The 12,517-nt window shown below is 37.1% G+C and overlaps 1 protein-coding gene across 4 annotated transcripts in view; it reads right to left on the minus strand.

Moving 5' to 3' along the window:
• The window catches only part of GNPTAB (N-acetylglucosamine-1-phosphate transferase subunits alpha and beta), a 45,289-nt gene that overhangs the window by 410 nt on the left and 32,362 nt on the right, over window positions 1-12,517 (minus strand). For 2 of the 4 annotated variants that reach the window (XM_061444978.1, XM_061444981.1), the window contains 5 exons: window positions 10,782-10,867; window positions 8,992-9,090; window positions 5,316-5,483; window positions 3,909-3,999; window positions 1,585-2,775 (listed from right to left, as the gene is read on the minus strand). In XM_061444978.1, coding sequence (XP_061300962.1) covers window positions 2,698-2,775; window positions 3,909-3,999; window positions 5,316-5,483; window positions 8,992-9,090; window positions 10,782-10,867 — 522 coding nt within the window. In that variant the 3' untranslated portion in view covers window positions 1,585-2,697. Of the gene's footprint in view, window positions 1-1,584; window positions 2,776-3,256; window positions 3,315-3,908; window positions 4,000-5,315; window positions 5,484-8,991; window positions 9,091-10,781; window positions 10,868-12,517 lie in introns of those variants that run through there. The other 2 variants (XM_061444980.1, XM_061444979.1) reach the window with 2 other exon arrangements.

Genomic DNA, 12,517 nt, shown 5'->3' on the forward strand with positions numbered 1-12,517 from the left:
TGTCTCTGTGCTCCTAAACAAAGTGCAACTTTAAAGCGCATTCGTATATTTTATCTGACATAGTTTCCTTTGTACTGAAAATCAATATACAAAGCAGAACTTCTGAGCCCCCCATAGACTGTAAAAGAACTTGCTGCCTCACAACCCCACATATCCTACACCTATCCTGTGTAGCTACCTGCTTTAAACAAGTATCTTCAATCTACAGTTGTGTACTTAACAACTACTTTTCAGAGAAACTCACCTCCTCTGGTGAGTTGATAAAATAAACCAACATTTGTGTGCATTTCCTGTGTGGGGCTTTTCACCATGGGGCCCACCTGTTCCTACCTCAGGGCAGGAAGGGACACAAGCCTGCACCACACCACACCAGGTTTGGGGGGGAAGCCACTGTGGTGTCCTAACCTTATTCCTTACTCTCCACCCAAACACCTTCCATCCCCTGCATTGGCCCCTTCTTCACGTTCACCCCCACACAGCACTCATCACAGCCGCCGCCTCCGCACAAGGAGGGGACCCCACCAAGCGGCAGGGAGAGCGAGCACCCAAACCCCTCACCCTGGCTCTTATAGAACTTCTCGCGTTCCTTGTGCTCCCGCGCCCTTCCCGGTGACAGAGACGGCCGGGAATGGCAGGGAGCACTGCCACCTCAGCAGCCTCCTTCCCTGAGGAAACGGCGGGAAAGCGTACGGCCCGCACAACAGGGCTCGAGTGCATGCGCACTAACACCACACCCCCACCCGGTGCCCTCAGGAGCGGTATCTGCGGTCTGGGCCAGGCACGGCGTGCAGGTTCAGCGTTAACCTCACCTACCTTTATCTGATTTCATTCTTTATTAATAGAAATGGCTTTAATTTATAGTAAAAGAAAAAGAAAGCCCGCAAAATAAGTTGTTCTAGTGTTTGTAGGCCAGGAGGTGATGCAAAAGGAGAACTTTTCCCTAAAGTCAGTGCAAACCAGCAATATTTCTCAAGGCAGATCAATTTCACAAACTACATGTTTTATTATTTCAGTTGTTGAGTTGCTTTGGTTGGGGGGTGGTGGTGTTTGTTTTGGTTGGGGTTTTTTGTTTGTTTGGGTTGGTTCTGTTTTTTCCAGCTTTTTCTGCTGTCCTCACAGGAGTTTCTGTCCTCAGCCACTTAAAGTATTTTACTCTTCACTTATAAAGACAAACTACAAAATCTAAATACAACAAAATCCTAACGCTGTTTCAGTTTTTAGTGTTCTCATTAGCCTCAACCATCTGAGAACTTCTTTGTATTTCCTTAACCAAGTTTTACATTTTCACTGGGTCTAGCTGGGGTGGAGTTAGCTTTCCTGAAGTACTGTAGATCTAAACTACTTATATTCTACATTTCAGCATAATATGTATTGCTAGCAAGAAATAACCTTACTAATTATAAGTGCCTGCATTTTTACAATGCTGAAAAGTTCGGCTATACTTTGAGAATTCACTCGTGCTTCAGATTAAACTATTACTGTTGGAAGATTTTTAAGGGAAAAAAGCTTTTAACATAATGATTCATAAGCTAATTTATCAAAATAGGTGACTTTTTGTTTACTTTAAACCAGAAACAACAGACAAAACTTTTATCACATTTTAGTTCATTTCAAAGCAAACCAAGTATCTTACAATACATATGCACACGTTTTGTACATCATCTGATTACAAAAAATAATGCTTTTTTCTTTGCTGCTAAAACAAATAGCTGAAGATACACCAAAAATTTCTGCTTGAAAAGATTCAGTATCCCTTCCCACATAAAACTGCACTATTCTGACGTCTCAGCAAAATAGAGGGCCGAACCCTGTTAAATTAAAAACACCAAAGCTTCGTATGTTAGTACAAATATTGTTTTGTGAAGTGAAACACTGCTCCCATACATTGCTACATTGAAACAATTCATTACCCATTCATATAGAGGCACTTTTGTTTTTATATTTACAATGTTTGTAAAATGCTATACCTTGATCATTTTCATTTGATTACAACCCTCCCTTTGTAATCAAGCCAAGAAAAAACACCACGGTATTCTTTGGAATACAATACACCAGATATAAAGTATCTTTCAAATAACCATTACTTGTTCTGTTACTGTGTAAATTTTTATTAGCATATATTTCTTCCAATACCCAATTAAATACTACAAATAGGGGGATGAATTATCACACTGTGCTTTAAAGAATGTCAACATTAATAAATGTATACTAAATCTAAATGAGTTACATAAACTTCAATTTTCCCTTAGGGCTAAAAAAAAGCAGCATCGACAGAAACTTGCAAAAAGATTTGGAATGCAAGATCAAGGACCTGTTAAGCTGATCCCAAACAACTCTACCTCCCAACGTTTCCTCTAGTTGGCAACATCCACTGCAATAAATGCAGTTAAATTTCTTTAGGTAACCCTTTTTATAAAAAAGGATAAAATGGCCATGAACTACCAGTTGTAAAGTAAGATCTGTTGAAAACTGCCTAAGTACAGGTTTCCTGCAAGTATTTGTTTTCATCATTTTGCATTGTCAACAGCTCCAGCAGCCTGTATATCATGAAGAGTACTGCAGAGATTCTAACTGCAGAGGCATGATTTTTTTTCTTCATCTCAACGTAGTTAAATATCAAACCATAAAAGACACTTATGAGAGATCTTAAATGCTTATCACATTTTGAGGTAGACTGATCTCCAAAATAAAGCTCTTCTATACTTTGATTCGTTCATGACCAACTTCCTTTTGGATCCTTCTCCTTGGAAATATCTTTCTTTTAAGTGCAATTAGCTGATGAGAGAAAACAAAAAATACAGTAATTACTTTTCTGCTGGGCTAGAGGTGCACAGTCGATCAGGCTTTCATCCTAAAATCTACAAAATCTGTACCATCCATGGTCATTAGGACAACACTGCACAAAAAGTTATTTATTCCATTTCATCTATTAGGCGTGCCCATTTCCAATGGACTTCTCAATAACCAGAATACAAGCAGAAAGTAAGTAATACAGTATGCCTATATTCTGATTATTTAAAAGATAATTTGTGTATTTATATTAACACCAGGCTATATTCAGTTTCTAAAAGATAAACATGAAGCTGGCACCTTAAGCATTATTTATACACCTAGCTGTACTACAAAGTTGAGGACCCCCTTCCAAAACCAAGTTACTAACAGAGGATGAGTTTTCTAATATATAGAAAAGGCTGAAAAATCAAGAGAAAGATTCATGCAAAAGTTACAGGTGGGAAAAAAATAATTAAAAGCCAACCTTTCAAGATTTACACCCTCTTCATCAGACCACGGAAAGTGTTACTTAAGGCCCCAACCTGCAAAGAATTACCCATACAATTTGTTCCATTGTGTCCCTCTTAGTTCAGCAGGATTAATCATGTTCAAGAAAGCCATTTTATGCTTGCAGAAGTGGAGCATCTTTTTCCTTTGTGTCAGATTCATAACCTTTTGAATTCAACTGAAGTCTTTGCAATTACTTAGGGATGAAATTTAGATAAGGCCTCTAGATACTTTAAGATTCTCTTCAGGACTAGAGTATAGTTGTTACTTAAATGTCCTTCCCATTAACTTACTTTGAACCTTTACCAATATGTTTGTTAACAGACCAAGAATTTAAAAAACAATTACGGATTCTGAGCATCCAAATTTGGCACACTGATGATGGTCCTGACAGCCACAAGGCACCTGAAAAGGGAATACTGCTTTCCTTCCCCCCATGTGACTCTTTTCAAGGAATTTCAACATGATGACTTAAAGCAACCTAATCATTAGTCATGTAACACTGTTGCTTCCTTTATGAAGGTAAAATCCTAGATACTCTTCAAAACCCATTTAAAAAAAATATTTTATATTCTGAAGATAACACCAATTTATTAAGTGCTACAGATTTGATAAGGTATTAATTTTACCTGTTCAGCAAAAAATGAGATGACTGTAAATACAATAAGTGTTACTAGAACACAATGGGTCCAGAATTTGAGCTTGTCTCTATACGCCCTCCTGCACAAAGAAAGAAGGAAACAGAAAAACAGTAAAACAGGTTCATATATTTTAAATACAAATATATAAATTTTAAAGAGTTTTCATGAGATGGGCTGAAAGGATGGCTAGAAGAGGACGGAGGCTCTGTTTTCACACAGCCACACGGAGAGGACAAGGGGCAACAAGTACAATTTGACTGGGAGAGGTTTCATCTTGATATAATTATTTTTACAGTGAGAACAATTCCCAGGGACATTGCGGAATTCTCATCACTAGAGGTTTTCGCAACATGGCTGCACAGGGTACTAGATAATCTCATCTAGGCTCACTTTCCCACAAAATGGCCAGATGATCTTTTGAGATCCCTTCTGACCTGAGCTCTTTCATGACTCTAAAATGTTTTGATAAACATGGATTTCCACCAGCACTTGAGCATGCTTTAACCCATGCTAGTAGGAATCTTTGGCTATGAACAAACAAAATAAAGTGTCTTTTTGAAGCTAACAAAGTCTCAGTGGATGTCCTCAGAGAGCCAACAATATGTCTACTCTTCCGGCACAAATTTCTAGAGATTAACTGCTGAAATGGGTTTGCTTCCCACTCGTTCTGCCATTGCTACAGCTTGTAGCACTACAATCCATACCTCTTCTTGTCACCTACAGTCGTTCTGATTCTTTGTACGGTTCATCTCTCTCTCTCTCCTAACATTCATTTCTCATAATTTGCTGATCAGCAACAAGATTACTAAACTAGTCTTCTTGTCTCATTTTTCACTCTACCTGCTAACCTTTTGCTTGTGTTCTCAAATCAACTGCCCCTGAAGTTTCTGAAATTATTGTTTATAAAATGGCAAGTGGTAAACACAAAATTTTCACACATTATGTAAAAATGAGACACATGTATCTTTTCTGATGATTATCCACCTGATCACTGCTGACAGATTAAAAAAAAAACCCAAAACAACCCTTAATGAGAAACTGAACAGTTTATATTGCTCCTGTGCAACAGGCATTCCAAATAGTGGGGGCTTAAAGAAATCCAGAATTCCTGAATTACTTAAAATTATAGCCACCCATACAAACAACTTTTTCTTGAAGTGGGTTAGAGTCAATCAATGAAAAGCTAATGACTAATGACTTCAGGAGCACCAGAAAAACCCAAATCCTTTAAATCTCAAATTGTGGTCCATTCAAATCTCATCACATTATTTTCACCTTTAACTCCTTCATGAAAACACTGGGGGGAAAGGAGGGAGGAAGACTGCTTGTACTGATATGTTCTATAATTCTATGGTACCACACTACAGTAACTTGAAGAGAACTTGTGTAACATACCATTCTTGGAGTTCATGCATGTGAAGGAAACGATTCCGATATTCTCTTGGCAATTCAAATTGGGAAGGTATAGGAAACATTGATTCATAAAAATCCCTAAGCACTGCTTTCACTGTTTGAGCATCCTTATGATTGTGATCAATGTTGTCATTTAGGCAAACAAATTTTCTAGAAAACAAGAAGTCATTGTTAGAATATTTCTTTAATAATATAACATAGGTATTGGCAAACCAAGAACAAAAAATCCTTTTACACAAAATCGATACAATATCCTTTTAAAACTAAATTGATATATTTGAAACTGGCAATCAGCTTCTAATTGTTGCATTATTTTAAATTGATTTGATATTAATTCTATGAACACCAAGGCTGACAGTGAGTCAAGGCCTTTGAGGAATCCAATGCCAAGACACATTTCTCTCTCTTCTATTTATATAATGCTGCCATCTAATGGGCATTAGTACGCATTATCCCGGAGCCTACCACTGGATACAGGCAGCAAGTTAAAAGGCCAGCATTATAATTTGGGTAAGGGCTTTTATAGTTTTACATAAATTATCATGAGTAACAAAGTGAGCTTCACTGTGGGACATAAACATACCAAATTATTAATATTTTACTGTGTATGCTGCACTCTTTAGAGAAAGTCAACATAAAAACTACAGAAGATTGTACAAGTGAAGGCAAAGCTTGGTGCCAGGCTTTGAGTTACTGAGAACACTATATAAATTGTATATGACTTGACATGACTTGAATCACAGACCCAAAGCTGATTGTGTATAGTCAACTAAAATACAAACAACCACCACCTGGCTAGAATTTATATGGAAATCACTCTGACCAAATAAGCATGCTCCCAGTAATGCCTCTGCAGAGAGTTATTTCTATTATAAGAAACACAAACTATCTAAGCTACTATAAATTACGGAAACTAAAGTAGCAGCTAGTGTGCCACTCTGACCTGGTACTTGACAACAAAAATTCCCTTTCCCACATTTGGGCAAGGTTATGTGCTTTATTTATATTGTGAGATACAAGACCCTTACATTTTTCCCAGAGGGAGAAATTGAATCTGGTGACATATGCCTTGTAATCGCTAACCTTTGTAAATAAGTTGTTCTGGTCAGCTGTATTCACTATATTATGGTGTGCTCTTTCAAAGAGCAAAGTTCAGACTTCCTACATGAAGCTGGAAATAACCAGAATTCTAGAGCACAGGAACTGGCCTACACAGGGCATTACCACTTTTCCTCAGCCTGTCCTGAACCTAGCATAACTGGTAACCTTGCTCTAGACAATTATGTGCAGATTATAAACAGTCATTCAAATTGCTACATCTAAGAAGAACAAAATAAGCCTCTCCTCTTCAAAGATCAGCAGGCTATGTCTACACTATCAAGTAATACTATGCAAAGCAGCTGGTTATGGCAATCATGTCTACACTGCAAGCATTTTGGGAGTTCACTCTGGACTATCCCTGACCTTGTCCCTTGGACTGGCAGCTCATTAGCCCTGGGAATGTACTAGCTGCTCTCCTGGAACATATATCCCTGGTTAGTTTCATCTGAAATACACTACACGTAGCAAACCAAAGCACAGTAAGTAGGAGTGATGAGGATATTAACCAGTTTCAAATGGAAAGACTGTTTTAACCCCTCCAAAAGAAACCAAACCTGATATTCCTTTGGCTATTCCAGAATACTGCTTAGACAATTAAAACTCACTTTTCTTTAAAGGCACTAAACAAACGTCAGTAAATGAACAATACTTTTAGTCCATCCCAAGAGAGACATTGAATATCTGTTTTTAGAGACTGTGTATAATTATTGTTTTATATTCAGGGAAAATGTGGCAAAGAGATGGAAATAGCATGCCTGCATAAGCATGCCAGCTCTGCTTTGCTAACAAGATACGGCTACAGTACTGCACTGTACTTAGCAGGAATACAGCCCAAGCAATTGATGCAACCTCACTTCCCAAGTCAGCCAAAAGTCTGGGTCTACAATACACCGTGTTTCTTAAGAGGAATAAAAAAACACCACAAAAACCAAACCAAACAAAACCAAAAGGGTATGCATATACAGAGTCTCAAGCTGAGTCCATAACAGCATGCCAGAGCCTTATATGAAAAACAGAGAAGATTCAAGGCAAACCAGCTCACCTGCCTCATCTTGTATGCCTAACTTCCCAAAATAAGTCACCCTCACTCAAACACATCCTCATTTAAGGATGCAATCACTCCACAGAGCAGGCAGCTCCATTTTAAGTTGTTAGCAGGCCTCAATCCATTAGGCATACTCATACCACAACCAGCACAGCATCAGGATAAAGCCTGACATCAGCAACCACTCGTCAAAATAAGAAGCCAGTGACTGCAAGCATGAACTTGAAGACTGAAGTTGAGAAGCTCATGTTACATGCCCTCCTTTGCTTGAAATCACACTCACATTTAAAACAAACAGATACAAAGAGAGAAGGAAGAGGAAGCAGGACGAGTTAGGGCAGTGCCCACTTTTTCCTTTCAACTGCGTCACAGTGGGAACCGGAATGCAGGGGTTATGTGGCAACTCTTGTAAGGAGGAGCAAGAGATACAAACCACTCTCAGCTGCAAAATGTCTTAAAGCTTGCATTCCGCTTTCTGAATGAATGACCTAGCAAGTAGTACAGTGTAAGAGGCAAGTGAAAAACTGCTCTTTATGTACTTTCCTCCTTGCTCTGTTTTCTGACACTTGTCAGACTCTTCCTTGAAACCAAACTCATTAAACTGGCAGAGAACTCTCTAGTTTTCTAAAGACAGAAGCAAGATGCAAGGTAGAAGTGTGCAACCAAGAGCAAGGGAGGAAAGGAGACCAGTGGAAGCACTGTCTCACTAGTCAGCTAGCTATTAAATTATCTCACCACATCTGGTTGAATCCCAGTCTTATGCAATGGGCTCAGCACTACAGTTAAGTGCTTCTGCAAAGCAGATTCAGACTGAAGTCTCAAATACGTTATCATTTCCTTTCCAAGGTCACTGTTGGGAAATGTAGTCCGCGACATTTATTTTTCCCATTTATCCCAGTTATTTCAGAAGCCTAATTTCAACACTTCAGTGCCTACTCTCACATGTGGATATTTAAACCTTTCACCATTGCAGAATGAAAAAACAGGCCTACCTCCCAGCTCTGGACTGCTTCTCACCAAGTATTTGAAAAAAATAAAAAAAGTTAAGACATCTTGCCATGTTGTAACAGAGCATGAAAACATGATGGATAAGCAAAGCTGATTTTTGAACAAAATCTACACCTAAGTTTTATTTTAAAATTGCTACATAAAGCAAATCAAAATGCTCTTTCTTTAAAACAAAATTGCCTAAATATAAACTGTAAGTCCTCTAGAATGGCAAAAACAAGAGCCTCAAAAATAGCTGACGTTTATCCATAAATTTTCAAAGGGTTTAGATATATAAAAATGTAACAAAAATTAATGAGATAAGCCCTACCATAGAGAATGCCGTCACTTAGCTTTAGTTAAATAGAAAACATCACAAGTACTTTTGATTAGAATTGGTCTTGCCCTGTAACACAGTGTAGAAATACACAGCAATGATTTTTTTTTTTCAACACACAGTTTAAACAATCAAAGCAGGAAATTAAAACCACCTCAAAACTTCATACAAATCATGAAACAGGATACCTGGGATTTTTTCGTATGTCATCCAGCTGCCCAACTACATGAGACACATTTGTGCGAATCATTTTGAAGGCAATTTCCTCTTCTCCCATGATTTCAAACCTTATTGTTCAAATAATATTTCTACATTAATAAAGCAATGCAAAGCCAGGTTCAATAAATATTAATCTTCTATTCAATAACTTGTTTCTAATCTGATTGACCAACTTCCAATAGAATTTGCCATTTGCTTTCTATCATTGTATTTACTTTTTTTCAGCTAATGCTCTTGCACAGAACGAGCTTCCTATTGATTTATTAGTAGCCACCCAAAAATTAAAGAACTGAATTCTAATGCAAAGTATATAAATTACGAATTTTGGCATAAAAGCAACAGTCGAGCTGAGAGTAATCATAACACCATACTATTTACTTGTTTTGTATTTTAAACAAAATTCAGAATTGCAATTTATAATTACTCTTCAGATATGAGAAAACATTCTTCTTTTCCAATCACCAACCCCAGAAAAATCTTAGAATTACAGAGAGTATATAATACTACAAAATTAAATACAAAGAAAACCTCTAACCCATGTAATCAATAGCAAACAAACCAAGTATATGAAATGCAGAAGTATAATATCATCTCTGAAGGATGTCTTGAGTTTGAAGGAGCATTTGACCCCAGTGTAGCTGTCTTACTTGAGGTACCACATTGTTCACCCTTCTTATCTTGCTACAAGAAAATAACCCTCCTGTTCTTGAAGTCTCGCCTGAGAACCTACTGCATTTATAAAGCTCACAAAATTAATTTAGTATTAGAGCTCAACAGAACAAAAGAGGAGCATATATCCTAATGATATAAATACATTACTAGCAATCAGTTTAAGTACAGCAAATTCTTGCCCCCACTCCAACATTTGTCAATCTCATGTGTTGCATCAGCTTTTCAGTTTTAACCTACACTCTCCCCCGGGAAGGGAATTATTTATAAGGCTTACAGCACAACTTGAAGTGCTATGTATTAATGTATAATAATGTCCAAAAGCTGCCCTAAGCAGCACCTGTAATTTTCTTTCATTCTACAGCTTTATTTGGCTTTGTAGTCCCTCCTGGGGCAACTTCTGGTAAGGTGATGGGCAGAAGACAAGACAGTAAGCTCCATACCAGCAAACAGCCTCAGTGGCATGCAATTGGTTTGCAGGTCTCAGAAAAGATATGAGAGAACTTGATCTCAGGCAGATCTATGTAAATACAATTATTCAAACAAAGCTATGGTCATGGTCATGGTTTGTCCTGCCCTTTCCAAAACAGGATGGAAACCCTTTTCTTGCCTCCCTACCTCTGTGTCACTTCTCCTCCTTTCAGGAAACCTACAAGGTAGTGTTAAAAGTGCTTTTCTCTTTTTAAGCATCAGCAGAAAGAAGGATGAAGCAGATTTACGACTTCTAGGTACAGAACAGACTCTTTTCTCCTGTTTATGCTACTTTGAATGCCCTCACTCACTACATATAGTCAATTTATACAGACATCTAAAGATACTCGGGCTGACTATGGTACAACAGAAATTAGGATCTGGTCCAATGACAGAAGTAGCATGGAAATATTTAGACAACTACGTAAGAAATTATGAAAAAAAAAAATCACATCATTCTGAAAAATGAAACATTAGCAGATATCAGTATGTTTCTTCAATTTCACTGTTAAATGGAGCTAAGATATGTTAACATACAATTTTTTAACATGTACGTATTTATCTCTTCTTACTGCTTTACAGAATCTAGCACTGAAACAACATACTGTTAACAACATACCTGTATTTGTTTTTGTCCTTGTATGCCTTACGAATCCTGTCAGTCACAGGTTTGCAATTGGTTACTAAGTTTTTTGTTACTGGAGGCTGAAAAAACCCAAACAACCGATTGTTTAGATTATAGGTTATTGAAAATTAGTCTGTTATAAAGATGTACTTTGTAGAAAAGTTCTGTTACAGCTAGGAAGGCCTGCATATGCTTTACTCTCCTGGAATGAAAAGCGATAATTTCTTGATCAACCATTGAAGGGAAAACCAAACAAAACAAAACCAAAAAGATACAGGTGCATCATATCACAATTTCCTATGCATACAAATATTATATGAAAAAAACAGATTGTTTGTTGCAAAAATATTGCAACTTCTAAATTTCATCGTCAGTAAGATATTCAGAAATTCTAGCTCATTTGACAGCTGCCTTTGACATTCCTCTGGCAGAGGCCAGCAGTCACACTGGCCAGGCAAACTCTGCAGAGCAGCTGATACAGACAAGGCCTTATTTCTATCGCAGCCTATGATGAAACTACTCTGGAAAGTAAAATCCCTGTTCTCAAGGTATATTTCTGTCATAGTAGACTCATTCTAAGAAATATAGCTGTGGCAGACAACAGAAAAATAAATTAGGCCTTTGTGCTAAGCACAAATGCTATTTTGTGACTATCTGACCTGACAGATATTGTTAGTACACTGGGCATTACTGCTTAGATTAGTAATATTTTACTAACTCTCCAAAAATGTTAAAGTAATTTGACACTGTCACCAACCACTGAGACTATTTTTAACCCAACCTTAAAACATATTCATGGCAGCCATCCTTTATTATTACTTTTGAAAGTTTTTACTTCACAGAATTTCTCAGTTTGAATTGAGAGGCATAAAAAGACAAAATGAAGGCAAGCTATATTGGATGTAATGTTTTCAGACTGTGCAGGGCTCTCAAATTCACACTTCCATTTCTTAAAATCTGACTGAACAGAATGACTTTATGTAGAACTTTGCTGGAATTCAGACTTAAGGGAAAATCTTTTTATAACCTTGTAATATAACCTGGTAAGAATACAAGGCAGGACTGATGTCCAGAGGGAAGAAATAAAAAGAAAAAAAGTCCATGTCCATACACATTTATCTACACATGCATTGTAGATCTCTGTATTATAATTTGCATGTGTTGGAGATCAATAATATACCCAGAAATACTACCCAGAAGTTATACTCACCAATATGATCTGTACTCACCAAAATGACTTTTGCTTTGATACAGTATTAATTTGAAGTGAGAGAGCACCAGGTCATCAATTTAGCAGAGTACACACATATTTTTTCAAATGCATAGGTTGATGCAGGAATTAAATTCTCATTGTAAAAAAAAAAATCATTCATATCAGATTTGAAGATGCTAGATTCCTACATTCCAGCAGGTTTTAATGAGAATTTAACCACTAAAATGAAAATAAGGACTTAAATCTTAAGGAACATCTGGTTTTAAGACCTCACTTTTCACAAAATGGTTTAGATCGGAAGCAACCTCTTAAGAATCCATCCATCTGATGGTTTTAGGGGCTTTTTGGATTTTGTTTTGTTTTTAAAAACAGGGGTTATAATTCAGATAAAGACTTATCAGAAAATTCTAGTCAAAAGGCTTACTGTCTTTTTTTGTTCACATCAGTGAATTTTCCTAACGATGACTTTTTGAATCCCATATAAAACAATATTCTAAAGCTCCTTTTTCTCTGTTTC

Source organism: Pezoporus flaviventris, unplaced genomic scaffold (genome assembly GCF_033815535.1).
Source record: "Pezoporus flaviventris isolate CSIRO_AGI_PZ_B2104156 unplaced genomic scaffold, CSIRO_AGI_Pfla_v1 ptg000002l, whole genome shotgun sequence".
Lineage (NCBI taxonomy): Eukaryota > Metazoa > Chordata > Aves > Psittaciformes > Psittacidae > Pezoporus > Pezoporus flaviventris.